Here is a 26,144-nt window from a genome sequence, read left to right on the forward strand (position 1 = left end):
TCTACAAGTTTTTGTATAGACTTATGTTTTCAATTTTCTTAGGTAAGTACTTAGGAGTATCATTGCTGGGTTAAATGTTAAGTGTATGTTTAATTTTATAAGTTGCTAAATGTTATAAGTTTATCCAAACTGGCTATACCAAATTACATTCCCACCAGCAATGTTTAAAATTTCCATTTGCTCTTCATCTTTGCCACTCTTGCGATTTTCAGTTTTTAAAATCATAACCACTTTCACATGTGTATAACAGTTCTCAGTGTGGTATTCTAATTAGCCAGTCTCTTAAGTGGATGGTGGTATCTCAGGTTGCCTTTCCTTTAAGTCCCTTAAGACGAATGATGTTGAGCAACCTTTCATGGGCTTCTTTACTTTCTGTATCTCTTCTTCAGTAAAGTGTTCAAAAATTTGTCATCTGTTTTTGTTTTATTGAGTTCTAAAAATTCTTTCTATATAAAATATAAAATTATTTCTATATTGCAGATCCTTTGTTATCATTTCAGCAGTTTTCACAACATCTTCAGCAGGGGTAGATTCTATGTCAAGAAACTAATTTTTTGCTCATTCAAAGGAAGCAACTTCTCATCCATTCAAGTTTAATCATGATGTTTCAGTAATTCAGTTATATTTCCAGGCTTCACCTCTAGTTCTCTTGCTGTTTCCACCACATCTGCAGTTACTTCCTCTACTGAAGTCTGGAATTCCTCAAAGTCATCCATAAGTGTTGGAATCAACTTCTTCCAAACTCCTGTTAATGTTGATATATTGGGCTCCTCCAATGAATCATGAATGTTCATAACGATGCCTAGAATCGTTGAGTCTTCCTCTTCCAAAAGGTTTTAACTTTCTTTGCCCAGATCCATCAGAGGAATCACTATCTGTGGTAGCTACACCCTTATGAAATGTATTTCTTAAATAAGACTTGATAGTGTAAATGACGTCTTGATCCATGGGCTTCAGAATGGATGTTGTGTTAGCTGGCATGAAAACAACATTCATCTCCTTCTACATCTCTATCAGAGCTCTTCATTGATCAGATACATTGTCAATGAGAAGTAATATTTTGAAAGAAATCTTTTATTCTGAGCAGTAAGTCTGTACAGTGGGCTTAAAATATTCAGTAAACTATGGTGTAAACAGATGCCCTGTCATTTAGGCTTTGTTTTTCCATTTATAGAGCATAGGCAGAGTAGATTTAGCAAAATTCTTAAGGCATCTAGGATTGTCAGGATGATAAATGGACACTAGCTTCAACTTAAATTCATGAGCTACATTAGCTCCTAACAAGAGAGTCAGCCTGTCCTTGGAAGTTTGAACCAGGCATTGATTTTTCCTCTCTAGCTATGAAAGTGCTAGACAGCATCTTCTCCCAATAGAAGGGTATGTCTTCTCCATTGAAACTCTATTGTTTAGTGTAGCCACCTTTATCAATTATGTTAGCTAGATCATCTAGATAACTTGTAACAGCTTCTTCATCAGTATATGATTCACTTTGTACATTTTTGTTATGGAGATGTCTTCTTTCCTTAAACCTCATGAAATAACCTCTGCAAGCTTCGACATTTTCTTCTGCAGCTTCCGCACCTTTCTTAGCCTTCATAGAAATAAAGAAAACTAAGGCATTGCTCTGGATTAGGCTTTGGTTTAGGGGAATGTTATTGTTGGTTGGAATTTCTATCCAGACCACTAAAACTTTCTCCATATCAGCAATAAAGCTGTTTTGCTTTCTTATCATTCATGTGTTTACTGGAGTAGCACTTTGAATTTCCTTCAAGAAGTTTCCCTTTGTATTTACAGCTTGGCTAACTGTTTGTCATAAGAGGCCTTGCTTTCAGCCTGTTTCGGCTTTCAACATGGCTTCCTTGCTAAGCTTAATCAATTCTAGGTTTTGATAAAAAGTGAGACACGTGACTCTTCCTTTCACTTGAGCACTTAGAGGAGATAGTAGGGTTATTAATTGGCTTAATTTCAATATTGTTGTATCTTAGAAAATAGGGAGGCTCAAGGAGAGGGCAAACGATGGGGGAATAGCTGGTCAATGGAGTAGTCAGGGCACAGACAACATGTATTGATTAAATTTATTGGTGCGATTCATGGCGCACCAAAACAATTACTATAACACCAATGATCGTTGATCACAGATCACCATAATAGACATAATAATAATGAAAATGTTTCAAATATCTAGACAATTATCAAAATGTGACATAGAAGCATGAAGTGAGCACAAGCTTTTGGAAAAGTGGCACTGATAGACTTGTTCAACGCAAAATTGCTACAAACCCTCAGTTTGTAAAAACAAAAGAAGTATTTGCAAAGCACAATAAAGCAAAGTGGAATGAAACAAGTTATGCCTATGATACTGTTCAACCTTTCCATTTAATCATGATTAAATTTTGGTGGTTGGATATATATCTCTAAAATATAAACAGATTTTGAATGAAGCATGTGTTTAGATAAAAGTAACTCTATTCTGTATAGCATGGAGATCAAGCTCATTGGTTCTGAAGTTAAATTGTTTAGAAATCCCAGTTTACCACATTTTGGATAAGTGACTGGGAGTTATTTAATCTCTGTGTGTTTCAATTTCCTCTGTAAAGTGTTGATAATGATAAAGTATTTATATAAAATAAAACACAATCTTTATAAGAGAGTATGTCTGAAAGATAGATCGTGGAAATGGGTGGTAAGTGGAAAATCAGAGTGTAATTACAAATGAGGGTAAATGTATCAGAGGGTGTGGGTAATGGGAAGGGGAGAAAGTGAGGGAAGAAAGTTGAGTATAGCCAGTTCTCTCTTTTGCGCTGTAAATATTTTATAACTTCTGTCTTCTCAATAGTTGTACTGCATAACAATGCTTAGCTTTTTAATGATCTTGTTAAAATCATGTAGGATTGTGTGTCCTATAGTACAGTTACTTTTGAATATCTAACCAAGAACACAGTCAGACATCTGTGACAAGAAAATACAACCTGTTCTGTGTTGTATCTGTATACACCATATACATTTTATTCATGATTTGCATAGTATGGAAGATTAGTATTTTAAATGTTATCTTATAAATGGATTAATTTAGTTGCTAAAATGATTTTCTAACTTACTGTACCCTGCACAACATAATAGAAAATTTGTTAATTTTTATCTTTGACTATTTTTAAAGATGCTCATTTTCCCTGGGACTATGAAAGGCATTCTTATCCAGACATAAAGGAGTGAACAATATTTGTGATTCATAATAATTCTACTGCATTCTATTTCATATTATGGAAAAATATGAAAATGGGAAGGTTTTTATTTACTAAGTTTAGGAAATTCTTGGTTAAAACATATTTCAATACTACACGAAGAGTATATGGTTGCACAATATTCTTGACAAGTATACCTTCCTGCATTCCCAAGGCATTTGGTGGTTAATATTTACAACACACTTTAAGAAATTTTGTAATATGATATTACTTCACATAAGTAGCGGAATTTGTTATCAATTTGAAATGTGCTTATAGATTTGCTAAATCCAGTATGGATCCTGCTCTCAACTTCTGATAATTTAGAGAATGTATGATATAACAAGATGAAAACAATGAGACATGTCATAGGAAGAGTTTTATCAAGTACTTTTAACATTCAGAGAACAGAGAGATAAACTTCAGCAAGGGGAATTGAGGAATACTTATGAATAAGATAGAATTTTCTATTGGTCTTGAATAAAGAAAAGAACAAAAACATTTAATAATGACATGAAATGGAATTTTTGATATAAGTTATAAAGCATATGAACAAATACACAGATCCTGAAAGTTAAGTCATGCACCCAAAGAAATAAATACCTTCATTTATTTTCTTGATATATAAAGCCAGCATATACCTCTTACACTATAATCATTGTGTGTGTCAAAGTGAAAAGAGTTGGAAAGAGTTACAAAAAAGCCTATTTAGCAATACAATAGCTTAAAACTTCCCAAGTTTGGAAGAGATACAAACATTCAGATTCCAAAAATCTCAAAATCTCCAAGTAGATTAAAAGCAAAAGGGTCCTCTGTGAAGCACATTATAATTAAACTGGGGAAAGTTAAAGACAAAAAGGGAATTCTAAAAGGAGCAGGAGAAAAGTGTCAACACTGGAGTATGAATATATACATATATTACTAGATATAAAGGGAGATAAACTGCAATACAGTAATAGTGGAATTGAACTCCCTACTTTCCACAATGGACAGATTATCTAGAAATAAAATAAACAAAGCAACATTGGACTTAAATTCGAATGTAGATCAAATGGCTTTTGCAGACATATACAGAATACTCCATCTAACAGCTGAAATAACACGCATTCTTTTCACTGCACGTGGAGAATTCTTCAGGATAGATCATATGTTAGCCTTAAAAATTTAGATCATATTAAGTATCTTTTCTGACCACAATGGTATAAAACTAGAAATTAATAACAGGAGAAGGAACTTCAGAAAATTTACAAATATGTGGAAAGTATTTAATTTCCTCCTGTATAATCAAGGGATCAATAAAGAAAAGGGAAAAGGAAATTAAAGAAAAATTGAGACAACTGTGCAAATGGAAACACAACATATCATTTGATATACAACAAAAGCAATTCTTAGGGGGAAGTTTGTAGTAATCAACACCTACATTAAAAGAGAAGGAAGAGGGGGCGGAGCAAGATGGCGGACGAATAACACCGCCAGACAGAGGGTCTCTGCAAAAAAGACAGATTCTAGCAGAAACTAGAGGAAAGAAGCAAGAAGACGAGCATACAGCGGACAAGGGCCGGAAGGAGGGGTACCTGAGACCCCGGGAGACTCCACGGGAGGAGGCTGCGGAGGAGAACTGGAGGCTGAGACCACCGGAGCAGCCCAGAGACCAGCGGCAAGGGTAGGTGGATCTGCTGTTTCCCCTCCCCTGCATTCGGGACTGCTGGTGGGCTCCCCAGCGGGTGGAGAGACCTGCGGACACCAGCCCAGAGACTGCCGCCGCCTGCCAACGGTGAGCCTGTAGCAGACGTGGCACCAGGTTCCCAACTTCCTCCGGGCACCTCCGTGTGCACAGACCCGAGCTGCGCGGCAGGCGCCATATTGCCTCCTCCCCCCCTCCACCGACCCTACCCGCGGCTGCCCAGAGAGACAATACAGCCACCAGCCGGAGGCACCTCCAGGGAACGGGACCTTCCCGTTTGGGACCCCGCCCGCCCTCCCAGGTGCTGCTGGCACCGTGTTCCCAGGAAAACGGTGCCGACTCAGAGGCTGAGAGACATAGACCCAGCTTGGGCTCCCTGTGGGTGAATTAGGACCGGAAATCCTCTCCCTGGTGGGAATACAGTTTGAACTCTGGGACCCAGAGGTCGGACCTGCAGACCAGATCCCCTGCACCGAGGGCTAGCATTGCCCGGGGCACAGAAGGGTTATACGTGAACAGCCTACTGAGGGCTGTGTGCCTCCAGGGGCGGATCTGCGTCCTAGAGGGCAACCCTCCTCCCAGGAGGAGGCCGTGCGCCCAACCCAGGTGGCGTTCCTGTGCAGGGAACCTCCCCGCCGGCATCACAGTCCGGGGAGGCCTGGTAGCTTATGGTCTGGCCTGCTGGCAGAGGCCCAGGAGTAGCTGCGGAGTTGGGGAGGGTGGAAACAATCGAGGCCTGCTGCAGACTGCGGGTCTCAGACAGCCCCACCCCCACACCCAGACTTTCTGGCTGAGCGGGACCATTCCAGCCCCGCCCTGACAGCAGAGAACAGAACTTTGACCCCTGCTAACGGCCTGAGGGCAGGCTTACCCAACCCAGCTCCGCCCAGAACGAGAGCTGATAACAGGACTCAAAATCAACACCATAGCCTGTTCCTCCAAGCAAACGCCACCTACTGACAGGGACGGCATCTTGCACAGCCTTTCCACGGCACCCACTGACTCAATATACAGGGAGTGGTCCAATTTCACCCACAGGCACCACCTAACGCCTCAGAAACTAAACAAGGTGTGTGAATACCCAAACAATAACCTAAGGAAAGAAACAACAACTGATCGACATGGGAAGAAATCAGCGAAAGAACTCAGGAAATATGAAGAACCAAACGGAAAACACACCCCCAAAGAGGAGCACCAGCCCCCTAGAAACGGACACCGACCAAAACCAGGCAACCAATATGACAGAAGAGGAATTTCGTATGTGGAACATAAGAACACTCACCCAGCTGCAACAACAACTCAACAACCAGCACCAAGAAACCACAAAAAATCTCCAGGATATGAGAAAAGAAATAGACACATTGAAGAAAAGTGTAACCGAACTCCTGGAAATGAAGAATCAATTCAAGGAACTACAAAATACAGTGGAAAGTCTCAAGAACAGGGTAGATGAAGCAGAAGAAAGAAACTCAGAGCTTGAAGATAACACCCTCCAATTAAATAAATCAGTCACAGAAATAGACCAGAGAAACAAGAGAAAAGAGCAAAGCCTACAAGAGCTGTGGGATTATGTGAAGAAACCTAATGTGAGGGTCATAGGGTTACAGGAAGGGGAAGAAGACAACACTCAAGGGTTGGACAAGCTGTTTGAAGATATAATAGAGGAAAATTTCCCAGGCCTTGCTCAAAATCTTGATATACAAGTTCAAGAAGCTCAGAGGACCCCTGGGAGATTCAACGCAAACAGGAAGACGTCACGACATGCAGTCATCAGACTAACCAAAGTATCAACTAAAGAGGCCCTTCTAAGAGCTGTAAGACAAAAGAAGCAAGTAACATACAAGGGAAAGCCAATTCGAATAACATCAGACTTCTCTAATGAGACTTTACAAGCAAGGAGAGACTGGGGCCCCATTCTCACTCTTTTGAAACAAAACAATGCCCAGCCTAGAATATTATTCCCTGCAAAACTAAGCTTCGTATATGAAGGAGAAATAAAAACATTCTCAGACAAGCAAAGGCTCAGAGAATTCACCAAGACAAGACCAGCCCTACAAGAAGTACTTAAAACAGCGTTATGCACGGAACATCATAAAAATAACCCACGAATATAAAAACAACCAAAACCCAAAGATATTAAAGGCCAGATATTACAATGGCTCAAGACAGAAATCATAGCAACAACATCCAACCCAACAGAATGATCAGTAATCTACCTTACCTATCAGTTCTCTCAATAAATGTGAATGGCTTAAACTCTCCACTCAAGAGACATAGGCTGGCTGAATGGATAAGAAAATACAGGCCAAGTATATGCTGTCTTCAGGAAACACATCTAACCTGCAAGGATGCATATAGACTAAAAATAAAAGGGTAGAGATCAATATTCCAAGCAAATAGAAGCCAAAAGAAGGCTGGTGTGACAGTTCTAATTTCAGACGATTTAGTTTTTAAACCAACAAAAGTAGTAAAAGACAAAGAGGGTCATTATATAATGGTGAAGGGCACAGTCCAACAAGAAGAGATAACAATTTTAAATATATATGCACCCAACTTAGGTGCACCCAGATTCATAAAGCAAACCTTACTGGAGCTAAGCAAATGGATTAATAGCAACTCCATAATCGCCGGAGATTTCAACACCCCACTGACGGCTCGAGACAGATCCTCCAAACAGAAAATTAATAAAGAAATATTGGACTTAAACAAAACTCTAGAACAATTGGGTCTGACAGACATCTACAGAACATTCTACCCAAAATCCACTGAATATACGTTCTTCTCATCAGCTCACGGGACATTCTCTAAGATTGACCATATCCTAGGACACAAAGAAAATCTCAAGAAATTTAAAAAAATAGAAATCATACCATGTACCTTCTCAGATCACAGTGGAATAAAACTAGAAATCAACCCTAACAGAAACTCACATTTCTACACAAAAACGTGGAAATTAAACAACCTCCTACTAAATGATTACTTCGTAAATGAAGAAATCAAGACGGAAATAAAAAACTTCTATGAAGAAAACGACAATGGAGAGACAAGTTATCAACTCCTCTGGGACACAGCTAAAGCAGTTCTAAGAGGAAAGTTTATCTCCATAAATGCCTATAACCAAAAGGCAAGAAGATCACAAATAGACAATCTAATGAAACGACTCAAAGAGCTGGAAAAAGAAGAACAGACCAACCCCAAACCCAGCAGAAGAAGTGAAATCAACAAGATCAAATCAGAACTAAACGAAATTGAAAACAGGAAAGCTATTCAGGAGATTAATAAAACAAAAAGTTGGTTCTTTGAAAAAATAAACAAGATTGACACGCCATTGGCTAAGCTAACAAAAAGCAGAAAAGAGAAATCTCTAATAAGCTCCATCAGGAATAAAAAAGGAGATATCACAACTGATCCCAAAGAGATACAAGATACAATTTATGAATACTACAAAAATCTTTATGCACACAAACTGGAAAATGTGGAGGAAATGGACAAATTTCTAGAAACACACAGCCTCCCTAGGCTCAACCAGGAAGAAATAGATTCCCTGAACAGACCAATCTCAACAGCTGAAATAGAAACAGCAATTAAAAATCTCCCTAAAAAGAAAAGTCCCGGTCCAGATGGCTTCACACCTGAATTTTACCATACTTACAAAGAAGAACTAGTACCTATCTTGCAGAAACTATTCCACAACATCGAGAAGAACGGAAACCTCCCCGACACCTTTTATGAAGCGAATATTACTCTGATACCAAAACCAGGAAAGGATGCAACAAAAAAAGAAAACTACAGACCAATATCCCTAATGAATATAGATGCAAAAATTTTCAACAAAATCTTAGCTAACCGAATCCAGACACTTATCAAAAAAATAATCCACCACGACCAAGTGGGCTTCATCCCAGGGATGCAGGGATGGTTCAACATACGTAAATCTATAAATGCAATTCACCACATAAACAGAAGCAAAAACAAAGACCACATGATTCTTTCAATAGATGCAGAAAAAGCTTTTGACAAAATTCAACACCCTTTCATGATACGAACACTTAAGAAAATAGGCATAGAAGGGACATACCTAAAAATGATACAAGCCATATATGACAGACCCATAGCCAACATCATACTGAATGGGGAAAGATTGAAATCATTCCCACTTAGAACTGGAACCAGACAAGGCTGCCCACTATCTCCACTTCTGTTCAACATAGTGCTGGAAGTCTTGGCTACAGCAATCAGACAGGAAAATGGAATCAAAGGTATCCAAATAGGGGCAGAAGAGATCAAACTTTCACTGTTTGCTGATGATATGATATTGTATCTAGAAAACCCCAAGGATTCAACCAAGAAACTCCTGGAACTGATCAATGAATTTAGTCAAGTCTCAGGATACAAAATCAATACACAGAAATCAGAGGCATTCATATACGCCAACAACAATCTAATTGAGAACCAAATCAAAGACTCAATTCCCTTCACAATAGCAACAAAGAAATTAAAGTACCTAGGAATATATTTAACCAAAGAGGTAAAAGACCTCTACAGGGAGAACTATGAAACACTGAGGAAGGAAATAGCAGAGGATGTAAACAGATGGAAATCCATACCATGCTCGTGGATCGGCAGACTCAATATCATCAAAATGTCCATACTACCCAAACTGATCTACAGATTCAATGCAATACCTATTAAAATCCCATCAGCATTCTTCACAGATATAGAAAAAATAATTTTACGCTTCGTATGGAACCAAAGAAGACCCCGAATATCAAGAGCAATTCTAGGCAACAAAAACAAAATGGGAGGCATTAATATGCCAGATATCAAACTATACTACAAAGCTGTAGTAATTAAAACAATATGGTATTGGCACAAAAACAGGAATATTGACCAGTGGAACAGATGTGAGAATCCTGATATAAAACCATCCTCATATAGCCATCTCATCTTTGACAAAGCAGACAAAAACATACGCTGGGGAAAAGAATCTCTCTTCAATAAATGGTGCTGGGAAAACTGGATAGCCACCTGTAGAAGGCTAAAACAGGACCCACACCTTTCACCTCTCACAAAAACCAACTCACGCTGGAAAACAGACTTAAACCTAAGATATGAAACTATTAGAACTCTAGAGGAAAAAGTTGGAAACACTCTCCTAGACATCGGCCTGGGCAAAGAGTTTATGAAGAAGTCCCCAAAGGCAATCACAGCAGCAACAAAAATAAATAAATGGGACATGATCAAGCTACAAAGCTTCTGCACAGCCAAAGAAATAGTCATGAAAGTAAACAGACAACCTACAGAATGGGAGAAAATTTTTGCATCCTATGCATCCGATAAGGGACTGATAACTAGAATATACTTAGAACTCACGAAAATTAGGAAGAAAAAATCAAATAACCCCATTAAAAAGTGGGCAAAAGACTTGAACAGAAATTTTTCTAAAGAAGACAGAAGAATGGCCAACAAACATATGAAGAAATGCTCAACATCTCTAATCATCAGGGAAATGCAAATTAAAACCACAATGAGATATCACTTAACCCCAGTGAGAATGGCCTTTATCAAAAAATCTCCAAACAATAAATGCTGGCGTGGTTGCGGAGAGAGAGGAACACTCCTACACTGCTGGTGGGACTGCAAACTAGTTCAACCTCTGTGGAAAGCAATATGGAGATACCTTAAAGCGATACAAGTGAATCTACCATTTGATCCAGCAATCCCATTGCTGGGCATCTACCCAAATGATCCAGTGACACTCTACAAAAAAGACACCTGCACTCGAATGTTTATAGCAGCACAATTCATAATTGCAAGGCTGTGGAAACACCCCAAGTGCCCATCAATCAAAGAATGGATTAATAAAATGTGGTATATGTATACCATGGAGTACTATTCAGCTCTAAGAAACAATGGTGATATAGCACATCTTATATTTTCCTGGTTAGAGCTGGAACCCATACTACTAAGTGAAGTATCCCAAGAATGGAAAAACAAGCACCAGATATATTCTCCAGAAAACTGGTATTAACTGACTAACACCTAAGTGGACACATGGGTGCTACAGTAATAGGGTATTGGGGAGGTGGGAGGGGGGAGGGGGGCGGGTATATACATACATAATGAGTGAGATGTGCACCATCTGGGGGATGGTCATGATGGAGACTCAGACTTTTGGGGGGAGGGGGGGAAATGGGCATTTATTGAAACCTTAAAATCTGTACCCCCATAATATGCCAAAATAAAAAAAAAAAAAAAAAAAAGAGAAGGAAGATTTATGATAAACAATCAAACATTACACTTCAAGAAACTAGGCAAACTAGAACAAGCAAAACCTAAAATTGGTAGAAAGAAAGAAATAATAAAGAGTAAACAATGAAATAGAAACTAAAAAAAAGTGAAAAAGAATAATAAAATGAAGACTTGTGTTTTTGAAAAGATAAAATTCACAAAACTTAGACTAAGAAAAAATAGACAACCTCAAATAAATAAAATAAGAGATGGAAAGGTGTGCATAATAACTGATACCACAGAAATACAAAGGATCATAAGGGTATTATGGACTATTATACACCAACAGATTTGATAACTTAGAAGGAAAGCATAAATTTCTAGATGCATACAAGCTACCAATATTAACAAAAAATTCAATAAAGAATAGAATTTAAATTCCTACTAAAAACAGAAAATCTGAACAGACCAATAACTAGTGAGGAAATTGAATCAGAAATAAAAATTTTCCCATGTAAGAAAAGCAATAAAATTTACTTTAAAAAAAAAAATGCAGGGCCCTGAATACTTCACTGCTTAGTTCTAATAAGATTTAAAAAAGAGAACCAATAACTCTCAAACTATTTGAAACAATTGAAGACAATGGAATACTTTCAGTCTCATTCTACAAGGCCAGCATTACCTTGATGCCAAAATCAGAGAAGTGCACAACAACAAAATAAATATCCCTTATCTACAGATGCAAAATTCCTTAACAAAATAATAATAAATTGAATTCAAGAACACATTATAAAGATCATTTGCTATGATCAAGTGGGATTCTTCCCAGGGGTGCAAGGGCAGCTTACATATGAATAAATGTGATATATTTCATTAACAGAAAGGACAAAAACCATGTGATCATTTCAATAGACACAAAAAAATTGAGAAAATTTAACATTCTTTCATTATAAAAACCCTCAAAACATTAAATATGGAGGGTGTGTACCTCAACACAATAAAAGCCAAATATGACAAATCCATAGCTGATATCATACCAAATGGGGAAATATTGAAAGCTTTTCCTCTAAGATCTGGAAAAGGAGAAGGATATTCACTTTTACCACTTCTATTCAACATAGCAGAAGTCCTAGCCAGTCTTTATGTTAGGCAACAGAAAGAAATAAAAGTCATCCATATTGGAAAGGAGAAAGTCAAATTGTCCCTGTTTATAGGTGACATAATCTTATATATAGGAAACCCTAAGGACCTTCCTCCAAAATGGTCAGAACTAATAAACAAATTAAATAAGGTTGCAAGATAAGAAACCAATATACAAAAATCAGCAGCATCTCTATACACTAATGGTGAACTATCTAAAAAAGAAATCAAGATAACAATTCCATTTATAATAGCTATAAAAAATTGCCGGGCGCGGTGGCTCACGCCTGTAATCCTAGCTCTCTGGGAGGCCGAGGCGGGTGGATTGCTCAAGGTCACGAGTTCGAAACCAGCCTGAGCAAGAGCGAGACCCCGTCTCTACTATAAATAGAAAGAAATTAATTGGCCAACTAATATATATACAACAAATTAGCTGGGCATGGTGGCGAATGCCTGTAGTCCCAGCTACTTGGGAGGCTGAGGCAGGAGGATTGCTTGAGCCAGGAGTTTGAGGTTGCTGTGAGCTAGGCTGACGCCACGGCACTCACTCTAGCCTGGGCAACAAAGCGAGACTCTGTCTCAAAAAAAAAAAAAAAAAAAAAATTAAGTTTCCTAGGAATAAATTTAACCAAGGAGATTAAAGATCTCTACACTGAAAAATATAAAACACTGATGAAAGAAATTGAAGAAGACACAAATAAATGGAAAGATATCCCACATTCACATATGGGAAGAATTAATATTGTCTAAATGTCCATACTACCATAAGGCACTCTATAAGATTCAGTGCAATTTCTCTTAGTATATAATACCAATGATATTCTTAACAGAAATAGAAAAAAAATCCTAAAGTTTGAATGGAAGCACAAAAAATTCCAACAGCCAACACAATCTTGAGGAAAAAAACAAAAACCAAAGCAAAGTTGGTGACACCACACTACCTAACTTCAAAACTTACTACAAAAATGTAGTAACCAAGATAGTATAGTATTGTCATAAAAGCAGACACATAGACCAATGGAATGCAATAGAAAGCCCCAAAATATATTAGATCCAACTGATTTTCAACTAAACTACCAAAAGCATGCATTATGGAAAGGACAGAGTCTTCAATAAATGGTGCTGGGAAATTTGAATATACATAAGAATTAAACTAGATTTTTATCTTTCACCATAAATGATTATCAGCTCAAAATGAATGAATAACTTAAATATAAGACCTGAAACTATGAAACTACTAGGTGAAAAATAGGGGAAAATATTTATCACGTTGTGCTGGGCAAAGACTTTTTGGATAGCACCTCAAACGCACAGGCAACAAAATCAAAAATAGATAAATGATATTAAATGAAACTAAAAACTTCTGCATGCACAGCAAAGGAAAACAATCAGCAGAGTGCAGAGACAACCTACAGAATAGGATAAAATATCTGCAAAATCTGCAAACCGTATGCCTCAGTCCATTTGTGTGCCTATAAAATAATACCCAAGGCTGGGTAATTTACAAAGAAAATAAGTTTATTTGGCTTATGGTTCTGCAGACTGTACTAGAACCCTGCCATCAGTATTTGCAAATGGTGAAGGCTTCTGGCTGCTTCCATTCATGGCATATGGCAAAACAGGAACTGTTCAGAGATCACATGGAGAAAGAGGAAGCAAGAGAGAGGCGGGGAGGTGCCAGGCTCTTTTTAACAGCCAGCTCTCACAGGAACTAATGCAGTGAGTACTCACTCACCCCTGAGGGAGTGCATTAATCTATTCATGAGGAATCTTCCCCCATGATCCAAACACCTCCCAGTTAGCCCCACCTTCAGCATTGGGCATCAAGTTTCAACCTGAGGTTTGGAGGGACAAATATCCAGACCTAACACTATGTATCTGACAAGATATTAATATCCAGAATACATAAGGAATTCAAACAACTCAATAGCAAAAAAAAAAAAAAAAAAATGAAATGATTTGATTCAAAAATCAGCCAAGGACTCGAATAGACATTCTTCAATAGGAGACATACAAATTGCCAAAAGGTATATTAAAAAAATGCTCAACATCATTATTCATCAGGGAAATGCAAATAAAAACCACAATGGGATATCATTTCTCTATAGTTAAAATGGCTATTATCAAAAACAGAAAATATAACAAGTATCAGCATGGATATGGAGAAAAGGGAACCCTTGTATGGTGTTCATGGGAATGTATGTTAGTAGAGCCATTATGGAATATAGTATGGGAGTTCCACAAAAAATGAAAAATAAAACTACCATATGATCCAACAATCCTACTTCTGCATAGATATACAAAGGAAATGAAATCAATATTTTGAAGAAATATCTGAACTCCCCTTTTTATTGCTGCACAATGTATAACAATCAAGATATGGAATCAACCTAAGTGTCCAACAGTGGATGAATTGATTTAAAAAGGTGATATGTATAAATACAATGGAATAATACTCAGCATTAAATGTGAAAGACTTTTTTTTTTTAATTTTGGACAATAGGGATGAATCTCAGGAAATTTTGTTAAGAGAAATAAGCCAGACACAGAAAGGCAAATACTGTATTTTCTCACTCACGTACAGAATCTCAATAAGTTGATTTCACAGAAATAATGAATGTTTACCAGAGACTGGGAAGGTGGGGAGTAGATGGGGAGAGGTTGGTTAACAGGTAAAAAAAATTACAATTAGGTAGAATAAGCATCTATGTCCTATAGCATAGTAGGGTGACTGTAGTCAACAAAAGGTATTATATATCTCAAAATAGCTAAAAGAGAGGATTTTGAATGTTCCTGCCACAAGAAATGATAAATTTTCTGAGGTGATGGGTATGCTAATTACCTGACTTCATCAATACACATGTATACACATGTATTGAAACATCACATTGTACCCTACAAATATGTATAATTATTATGTGTAAATTAAAAATACAAATAATTTTAAAATGAAGTGATAAGACTATCCATAGATGCTCTCTGGAGACAGAAAAGGAACTTTAAATTGACTTCCCTGATAATGATTAAGAGTAAGTAAATAAAAATTAAGCCATGATATTTATTTTAGCCTTAAATGAAGTACATACAAAGGCCCTGAGAGCAGATAAAAGAGTAAATTTGAGGAACTAATTGCAACTTAACATAGGGCAATAATCTAATGAGGTCATGGAGAACAGAAGATGAATGAAGAATATATCTTATCCCAGTGCTAGAGCAGGAAGGAGTTCAAACAGGTTTAAAAGCAAGAAAGATAAAAAGAGTGACAGAGGGCAAGAGAACACTCACAAGAGAGGGAGAGAGAGAGGAACAATTAAAGTTCGAAGAGTGGGAGAATTGCGAGAGTCAGTTATGAAGTCATGAAGGTAAGGATGTGAATAATTCTAGGTTTAAGGTTTGAATCTGTGTATGATTACTTAAGATAAGGATATATAGATAGATAATTACATTTGAAGGATTTTAAGGAATTGGAAATATTAAAAAAATATATATGACAGAGCCATCAAAGATAATACCAATTGTTGCAAGTGTTAATTTTGAGAAAATTGAGAAACCACAGATGGCAGAAATGAAGATCTGACAGAAGAGTTATCAACCAAATGAATAGCTTCAGAATAGTTTTAGGAACTTTTAGATCTCTAAAGAACTAATTACAACAGAAAATATTGAATCTGATTTAAAATATCAATTTTGATTTAGGTATTTTTTCCTACATAAAATTATATAAATAAAATATTTTTGCAAAGATTAATTATGGTGAGTTGCACTGCATTATTTTCAATATTTCATTCTTCATTGAATATACAATGAAATTTGATGTCATTGTTAATTTATTATGTCATTCTATTAAAATTTATTCATTACTTAAAAGACATGCTTTTAATCCTTTGGTACAAATAACTGTAGTAGGTGACAAATTTATGACATTTATTATTACCTTATTTTTCTTTGATTTAATTTTCCTAAAATCCAGTTAAGTATAATAATTTAAGAATTATAGAATATGAATATTTTGAGGGTAATATAAAAAGATGAGGGTAAAATGAAAAAGTTGTTTCATTAACACAACTGAAAGCTTATTTTTCTAGAAATTCTTTATTATGTATCTGTGGATTTTTTTTGCATGTGTATATCATTTGCTACCCATCTGAAATTATATTATATTATTTATTTATTTAATTTTATTTATTTTCACTGTGGAAGACCATAGTCTTTTTCTTGCTTACTATAGTACTACTATATTTCCAACTTTTAGACTTCATGTTTGTCATATAGTAAATATTGAACAAATAATTGTTGAATAAATGCACACTAAATCTCTTCATTATTAAAAAATGATTCTCATTGACTTTATATTACAGTGAACCCAAATTTGCTTACTGTCAAATGACCACAGTGATTTGATTAGGGATAATAATGAGTTATATTTTAGAAGTATCTCCTTTAGTATTTAAGAAATTAATTATCTTAATTAATTAGCTTAATGAAATCTTTCTAGGTGGCATATATTCTCAATTCCCCATTTTCCAATACTCCTGATAACACTTGAAATATGGGGCAGAGATTTGTAGATTCATTTATGAGATTGTTCCACTAGTCATAAACCATGCCGTTTTATATAGATTATATTCAATCTGCAAAGCCCTTATAACCAATGATTGTATATTTCTTCTCTGATAGCAGAGGGGTGCTGTGGTGCAAGTGCTTTCTAGTTCCGTTTCTTATCTCTTGTTTCTGCAGCTCTACTTCTTCAGTTCCATCCTCCTAGAGTTTTGAAGGTGAATTCAAGTTACAAACTACAGTTCTATAGTAGCTATCACTTGCTTTTATAATAATCTATTGCTAAAATTATCTTTGATGTCAATGGAAAAGATGGGAAGTTTATCCTTTTATTGTCTATTTCTCTTTTCTCACATTTCTTAATGGCCTTGTGGAATTACTTCTCATATATTGGGTCTTTTAAGAGTCTATGCCTGAACTCTGTGGGTCAGTGTGTTAGAATCATCCATGTATTCTAGTTTCATCACAGTTAGAAATGTGTGAAGCCTGTCAAAACTCATTTAAACTTTCCCTAATGGATATTTGTGCTCATTGAATCAGGGAATTGAACAGACCAAATTGTGGATCAAAATCTGGCATGAACCATTCTACTCTATTGAAAATATAATTGAATCAAATCCAAATATTTTTTCACTGAATTGCTATTTGAACCAAACCAACCAAAAAACAAGAGTAAACAAAACCTAGATATGTTCTGAAAGTAATGAAGTCAAATTTTAAAACTTGAGTCTTAAAATTATATAGGTATGTAATATATACTTATTTACTAAATTCAGATAAGAAACAATTCAGCCAGTTGGACCAATAAACAGACTCACCCAATAAGAAGAGAAAATAGGAGGTTAATAGGGAAAAAGTTTTAAAAAATTCATTTCAAACCAAGAATAGAAATTAGAAATATATGGGATAGAACCCAACTTATTCATATTGGAATCCAACATTCTATACATCAGTGGACACAAAGATGCAATAAAGGTGATTTTACATTTTAGTAGGCAGGTGGTCCTCCACTAAAAGTGGTGCCTAGCTTCCAAAATTCCTTGGAAAAGTTGGTTTTCAGGAGTAAGGTAGGAGAGTATCTGATAGCGAGTCTGTGCATCTCTATGTATTTATCTCACCACTCATTATGTATACAACTGCATACAATAGCAAATTTTTTTTATCTTCCCTCTGTGGTTCCCCTTGTATGACTGACTACCAAGCATTGAAAGAAGAGTTGTAACACCTCCTCACACCACCAGCCCCACAAATACAAACTAATAAATCAGCTATCTATTTTGCCTCCTGAAGAAAAGTGTGAGCTTTGAGGAAAAGTAAAGATACGTCATATACTGGTTGTTATGAAGCTTTAGTCTAAAACTCTCCTTTACTATGCGAGAGTCTTGCTTTTGAGAATCTTTTACCTTGGCTTTATATCATATGCCTAAAATTTAAATAGTTAGATATATAATGGAGGTGTATGAGGATGATATTTCTTTATCGAATGAAATAAAAACACTGCTTCATTGGAAATCTTCAAAGGATTATAGAACATGAAATTACTTAGCATATTAATCATGAACAATATCTGGAGCATAGTTTCAATATTTTGCTTTAAGTGACTTGTTTTTTTAAAGATATTATGAAATGGTATTTTGTGATGAAATATGTGAAGACTATGTATATCCAAATATATCTGTTTGGATATATATAATCTGTTTTCTTGCTGTTCTTTAAAGCAGGCCTATAATGTGTTATGAAAGTATATATTATAATGAAAGCAAATCATTAAAATGTTTAAAATTATTAAATTACAGAAAAATGGTGCTTGTTCTATGAAAATAAATTGTGAAATTTGCTATCCAATATGAAATATTGAAAATATATTAGATGAGTAGCAGAGAGTATAACAAAATAACTCTAAAATCTCATTCTGGAAATAAGGATATCAATTTCTTTGAAGACTTCCTATTTTCTAACTATTACATCAGTGCATACATGGAGAACACAACGAATGTCATTAGCTCAATATTCATTATGTTTATCAATGCAATAAATAACATCAGTGTAATAAATTTGTATAAATCAAAAATTATATGCAGTTGTAATTTTACAGTTGATTTTATCAATATAGAAAACCTGATTGTAACAGTATGTGTTTGGAATTGTACTATTCTATGATTGACTTTTCTATGCATAAAATAAGTATTTCATTTGTGCTTAAAAAGCTGAAAATGGATAATTATGAATATTGTATACAGCTAGTTACATTTTTTGTCCCAAAATAGTGAAAAAGTTTACTGCTGAAAAGCTTTTTAATTTTTTTTGTTGTTGTCTTTATAATTCAGGCTATCTGGAATGAATATACCACCACCAATTATCAGCAACAAAAACTGGCTCAGGCTTCATTTTGTTACAGACAGCAATCATCGATATCGTGGATTTAGTGCTCCATATCAAGGTATATTTAATGAAAACCTCTGCCTCTTTTAATGTGTAAAATTATTTTGGCATATATAATTGCATTTTGTGATAGAAGAAAAATACTGTAGCATTTAGAAATGGTAATTTGAATAGGCAAAAACGGTCATTCTCTTGCTGAGGCAATAATGTGATCATAACTAAATTCAGTATTAAGGTTATTTTTTAGCACAATATTGAAAATAAAGAATATTATGACTTCTAAAAGGTAATACATAACATATGCAATGTTTTGCTTTAATAAAGTACTTCAGAGATTGGATATGATACCTAAAGCTGTACCATACAACAGTACAGAAAACCTTCAGTTGTAAACAGAATCTTCATCAATTGAAATCCATTTCCATATACAATTTGTTTGTTATTGCTAGTTTAATTAACCTTGTTAGGATTTTGGTCTACCAGTTTATTAACAGGCATTATTTTGAGGAAGTAGGATATAATATTTGATGAATTAACTTGAAAAACTCTTTGGAACAAGATTATTATGAAGAGAGTACTAATGAAAATGTGGCTTCTACAATATTCAGTAATAATATTATGTGAGCTTAGTGTACTTTATCCTCAGAATACTTATGTAAATAATTCATTTACTTTTTGATAGTGTATCAGCTACTCTTCAGGAAATAATGAGCATTGCCACAGTTACATTTTTCCATTTATCTGTTTTGTTTTGTTTTTTTAATACTTTCCTCTTTAGCAGTCTTAGGTCTTAAGCACTTTGCAGATTTAATATGGTGACAACAGACAGTTTTTATTTAGTCCCTAAAATGTCATTAGACCGTATATTGTTTATAGAATAGAAACTACAACCGTCAATTTATATTTTGAAGACCAATAATTTCTCTGCAGATGTACTATCAATAAGATTTATCACAGTAACAGAAACACATTAACGTGATTGGTAATTTGACTTTCATAATAGTACATTGAGTATCATTGTAATAAAAATCCTTAGGATAGTAACTTAAAATAAAGATTTTGAAGAAAATCCACTGTGAAAAATCTACAATAATTTCTGTTTCTAAAATGGTTAATTGGAATGGAAACATAAATGCAAATATGCTTTTAAAGCTGTATAATTTATTAACATTTTTCATTATAGTAAATATTACCCATCATAAATGAATAAATTTTAAAACTTAAAAAAATGATATTTGGAGAAAAATAATTTCCATATATTTTATTAAAAATATCTGTACAAGCATTATAATTTGAATCTTACCAATTTACACCAGTATCACTTTTAAATTTACAAAAATATTTTATCCAGTTTCTATGTTCAATTTCTAAAATTTTTGTGCACTTCAAAAATCAGAGGACCTTTTATTAAAAAGAAATGATTACCATGAAGCCTCTTTATCTTTAGATTCCCCTTTCCTTTTGGAGTTTTCAAACACATGATTTTATGGCTCTGATTCCTCTCTGCAATGAGTTAAGGCAGATGGTGTGGCAGAAATTCAAAAGACTATCCTCTTTGACTCATGTGGTGATCTTTTCTGCTAGATTCATAGAATTTTCCAGTTGAAGAGTTTCTGATGTTTCTCTGAATAGAAATAAAGTAACATTTTTTTGTATGTATATAAACTGCAGGAAAAATAGATCTCCTAACTCAAAAAATAAATGGTACCTTATTTGTTTTATGCAATATTAATTTCATGGAGCTGGTATCTTCAGATAGTGTTCTGTTGCTTTAAATGAAAATAGCACAAAACTGCCAGGAGATTTGTGTATTTAATTATTTCAATATTCTACCTGTTGGCCTTAAATTGACTTTTTATAACATTTTTAAGATTCAATTTGATTTTCCAGCATTGCCTGTTTTCAAGAATGAAAAATAGCATATCAATGAATTCACTATTATAAACGGAAAAAATGTGTTTCATGGGATACAACTTATTTCTATTTTTAGCAAAATGGGGCTCAAAAGAGGGTAATTTCTGGTGTGATCTGTATCTCCTCAATATAGAGGCAATAAAGTGGCTTAAGAAAATAGAAGCTATGATTTTATAATAAGATCAATGGAAAGTTTTATCTATAAAAATATTCCTTTGCATTGTATCCTTTTTTAAACTCCCTAATTCGGGCTTAATTGTTATATTGCATTATCTCTCTATATTTTACCTAGCCAGCTTAAAATCAGTTGGAGAAGTAATTCTTGAAATCATAATATAGTGAAGAATTTTAGATTAAAAATACTTTAGTAAGATAACTTAAATGCTTGCACAAATTGCAATTCTGACATGTAGAAATGCATTACCTAGCTTGAAATGGTAATCATGCTTTTTATATTGTTCCATGCTACTATTTAGTTTCAGCGGTATCTAAATTAAAACCAATTCAAGATAGAAATGTCATGGAATATATTATTCAAGAGTTAATACCAAGTCTCCATGCAGCTCAGTTTCTTAACTCAAATACTTACTGAGTACTCAGTAATTATTATTGATTTATCTATAATTTTGAATTCATTTAATGTTTTAATGGAGCTTCAGGTTTCCAAAGACTGATTACTTTCCTCACAAGAGTTCTATTTAATCTGTGTCCTTTATTAAATATCATGAAAATTAACTGCAAACTACTAAAAGGTTCATTGAATGCCATTAGCTACTTTTTACAATTAGTTCCATAATTGATGAAGTAGGCACATAGAAACACACCAATGTGCTTTCTCAAATAGAGACAACTTGAAGTTGTATTATAGGCTGAGAATAACATGCTAACAAATATAGTTTTTTTCCAAATCAAAAGTACTAAAAAAGTTGAGATTTAAATAAAATGCCTTTGATATATGAAATGCTTCCCTTCTCTGAGACCCCACATTACATATGCCTAATCCTAGCTAAAATGAACAAGAACATCTATTTTTTATCTCTGAGTTTATTTATAATGAAAATCTCTCATTTTCAAATTTTATTATCCATTCTTTGATATAAAAAATTTCCTGTTTATTTTCAGCTCTCTCCAAAAGAAAATCATTTCCATATTATTTTTATTATATTTGTCTGTTTTTTTATTTTGCCAACATTCAAGTTTCATTAAGTCTCTTTTAATGAGAACTTGAATTATGCTATTACTCACATAAGTAGTAAAACTTTTTCCTAACTGTGGTGTTTTGAAGTCCTCTTACTTATTTTTTGAAACCTCCATTTTATTATCACTTGATCATTAGTGTAAAACTAAAATCTGCTTCTTTGCCATTTCCATGAATACGTGATCTTGTTTTCTTATTTTCAAACTTGGAAGGGGAATTTTTAGAGCACACCCAACTCTTCAATGCAGAAAGCCTTGCATCTAGGAAAAAAAAATATCTATATATATATACTACATTTTTACCCATAAGCTTCAATTATTTAAATATATTATTACAACATTTTTATTGTAAATTATTCAACATTTCACACTTTCATTTTTTTAATGTGCAATCATAGTTGCTGGAGCTTTCAGCATTCATAAAACTGTCTTTGGCATGTAAGTTTAGGAATTGCAGTGTTTAATAAATTCCAAATATGTAAATATATGAGTAATTCCATATTCTAGATTCAGGACTCTTAAATCCCTTAGATTTTATCACATTTCCATTTTTTTCCTTTTTTCCCCAAAAGCTTATTGTATGTGATTCTTATACGGGTAAATATTTTATATACTTAATTTCAATTTAACAAAAATTATGACTAGCAATACACAATATTTTGAATTTATGAAAGATAATGATACCTAGATTCTCAAATAAGTTATCATCATTTTGGGATCAGCTGGGCATCTTTTTTAGCAAGTAAAACATATTTAATGGAGCAAACTTTCAAATCATATTGAAAATATTCTTCCATAAACCTCAGTTAGAGTCCCCTAGCATTTTAGATGCCCATTGTTTAAGTCAAAACAAATACCTTTGGAGTAGTTACTCCATTTTTTATATTTGGGAAGTTTTGAAATAAATGCATGTGCACACTCACTCAACAAAGGTAAATGAGATTATTGGGGATGCAGCCTATTATATTAAGGAAAGAATAGGATTTGGAGTCAGAGATGAAGATTGAATCATAGTTAGTATTAATAATTGCTATATGAGTTCTCTGAACTTTGATCTTCCCATTGGTAAAAAGAGTTACAATAGCTAGGCACAATATTGCTTTGGAAATCAAAAGGTATTAAGATTTTGTATAGTGAAAGTCAGACATGAAGTAAATAAAGATGTTTCCATGGAAGCAGATAATTAACCATATGGAATGGTTTAGAAAGCACACATTCTAACTATGAAGAATTAACAGTTTAAATATTGTGATCAAATATAAAATATGAATCTAGGAGCCATAGTTAAAAAGATAAAACACTAAGCTTTATATTTCTCACTATCACAAATGAGGTTGCCCACATTTCTCAAGGGAAAGCACTTTTTTTTGGAACTGATTTTTTTTTGCTATTTTTTTTTTTTATTTTGGCATATTATGGGGGTACAGATTTTAAGGTTTCAATAAATGCCCATTTCCCCCCTCCCCCCAAAAGTCTGAGTCTCCATCATGACCATCCCCCAGATGGTGCACATCTCACTCATTATGTATGTATATACCCACCCCCCTCCCCCCTCCCCCCTCCCACCTGCCCAATACCCTATTACTGTAGTACCTATGTGTCCACTTAGGTGCTACTCAGTTAATACCAGATTTCTGGAGAATATATCTGGTGCTTGTTTTTCCATTCTTGGGATACTTCACTTAGTAGTATGGGTTCCAGCTCTAACCAGGAAAATATAAGATGTGCTATATCACCATTGTTTCTTAGAGCTGAATAGTACTCCATGGTATACATATACCACATTTTATTAATCCATTCTTTGATTGATGGGCACTTGGGGTGTTTCCACAGCCTTGCAATTATGAATTGTGCTGCTATAAACATTCGAGTGCAGGTGTCTTTTTTGTAGAGTGTCACTGGATCATTTGGGTAGATGCCCAGCAATGGGATTGCTGGATCAAATGGTAGATTCACTTGTATCGCTTTAAGGTATCTCCATATTGCTTTCCACAGAGGTTGAACTAGTTTGCAGTCCCACCAGCAGTGTAGGAGTGTTCCTCTCTCTCCGCAACCACGCCAGCAATGGGACATGATCAAGCTACAAAGCTTCTGCACAGCCAAAGAAATAGTCATGAAAGTAAACAGACAACCTACAGAATGGGAGAAAATTTTTGCATCCTATGCATCCGATAAGGGACTGATAACTAGAATATACTTAGAACTCACGAAAATTAGGAAGAAAAAATCAAATAACCCCATTAAAAAGTGGGCAAAAGACTTGAACAGAAATTTTTCTAAAGAAGACAGAAGAATGGCCAACAAACATATGAAGAAATGCTCAACATCTCTAATCATCAGGGAAATGCAAATCAAAACCACAATGAGATATCACTTAACCCCAGTGAGAATGGCCTTTATCAAAAAATCTCCAAACAATAAATGCTGGCGTGGTTGCGGAACTGATTTTAAAATAGGAAATTTTGTAAGTAAAACTGAGAGGCAGTTTTCTTTCTATAATAGATTTTCTGAAATCTATTTAATCTAAATATTTAATATAAATACATTTAATATAAATATAAATCTATTTAATATAAATATATTTCAGGATTAAGACAAAGTAACAGTTTTAAAGCAACTTTCTTTAAAGGTGACAGATGCTGTCCTAATCTTTGCTTTCATTAATATATTTAATTATATATATGTTTATAACTGTGTTTAGACATCAGTTTTTCTTGTACTTTTACATATCCATTGTTAATAAAAGATAGGGAGTGATACCTGCTGTTATTTTAATCAAGAAACTCTTACTCTAATTTGGCAACTGTCAATGCAAGTCATATTTGTGATTCTAAGGATGGTGTGGAGGAGTGTGATATAGTAAGAAAACACTGATAGTTTTGGTGTGGACAATTAGGATATATTTTCTATCATGGGAATGTTGGACAAATAGATTACTTTTCTGGTAAAGATGATGGATGGAACTTTGTTAGTAAAATTCAAGAGATATCCAATGAATATACATTTCTTCATATTAGAAATGGTAGTTTTTATTTAATTTTTAATGATTATATACTAAGGGCATTTTCATAAACAATATTTTTGAATCTTTGTCTCCAAATACTTTTATTACATAGGCAAACTGCATTATTTTCAATTTAGGAAGGACCTATTTTTACTTAGTGAGTTTTGAGAGAATAGAAATTTGAGTTTTGCTAGTAAATAGGGTTTAAGAATAATTTCTAATCTTGTACTTTGTTTTCTTCCTATTTGATTTTGGTATTATTATCAACTTTCTTTCTTCAAGTTGTCTCAAATCCTAAATAATTACTTTCACTTTGAATTTCTATTTTAAAAAGTTTATTATATATCAAAAAAGAGAAAATGATTTTACTTCTTGCTTTATGTACCTGTATGTAAGTCTGTGAGATTCATCCCCTTATTAGTACAATGTCTACAGAAACAGCAGAGATAATAAAAATATTTTTAATAGTCACAATCGTATCTAGATAATCACTCAGCTGTCTAAAGCAACCATTACAAATTTCCATTTATTCTGTGATGTAAATGAATGTGTCATAATCATGCCAGTGTAAGGTTCAAGGGCTTTCATTATATTAAATAATAATGATAGTAGAGTTAAATTCTTTAATAACTAAATATATTTTTTCATTTCTGTTTTATAAAATTCATTAATTTAATTTAAAATCAACTCAATAATGCTGGAAATTTTCTAAATGTACAGAGGGAGTTTAGTTTTTGTAATATTGAAAATGAAAATATTAACTACATTTTTAACTAGCTTTTATAGGAATTCTAAAACTTACATTTATTTACCA

At 34.3% G+C, this 26,144-nt stretch overlaps 1 protein-coding gene across 5 annotated transcripts in view; it reads left to right on the plus strand.

Moving 5' to 3' along the window:
• The window catches only part of CSMD3 (CUB and Sushi multiple domains 3), a 1,101,621-nt gene that overhangs the window by 361,734 nt on the left and 713,743 nt on the right, over positions 1-26,144 (plus strand). For all 5 annotated transcript variants that reach the window (XM_076005068.1, XM_012781857.3, XM_076005066.1 and 2 more), the window contains exon 6: positions 19,161-19,273. In XM_076005068.1, coding sequence (XP_075861183.1) covers positions 19,161-19,273 — 113 coding nt within the window. The remainder of the gene's footprint in view (positions 1-19,160; positions 19,274-26,144) is intronic.

The sequence above is a fragment of the Microcebus murinus genome, chromosome 7 (assembly GCF_040939455.1).
Source record: "Microcebus murinus isolate Inina chromosome 7, M.murinus_Inina_mat1.0, whole genome shotgun sequence".
Taxonomy (NCBI): domain Eukaryota; kingdom Metazoa; phylum Chordata; class Mammalia; order Primates; family Cheirogaleidae; genus Microcebus; species Microcebus murinus.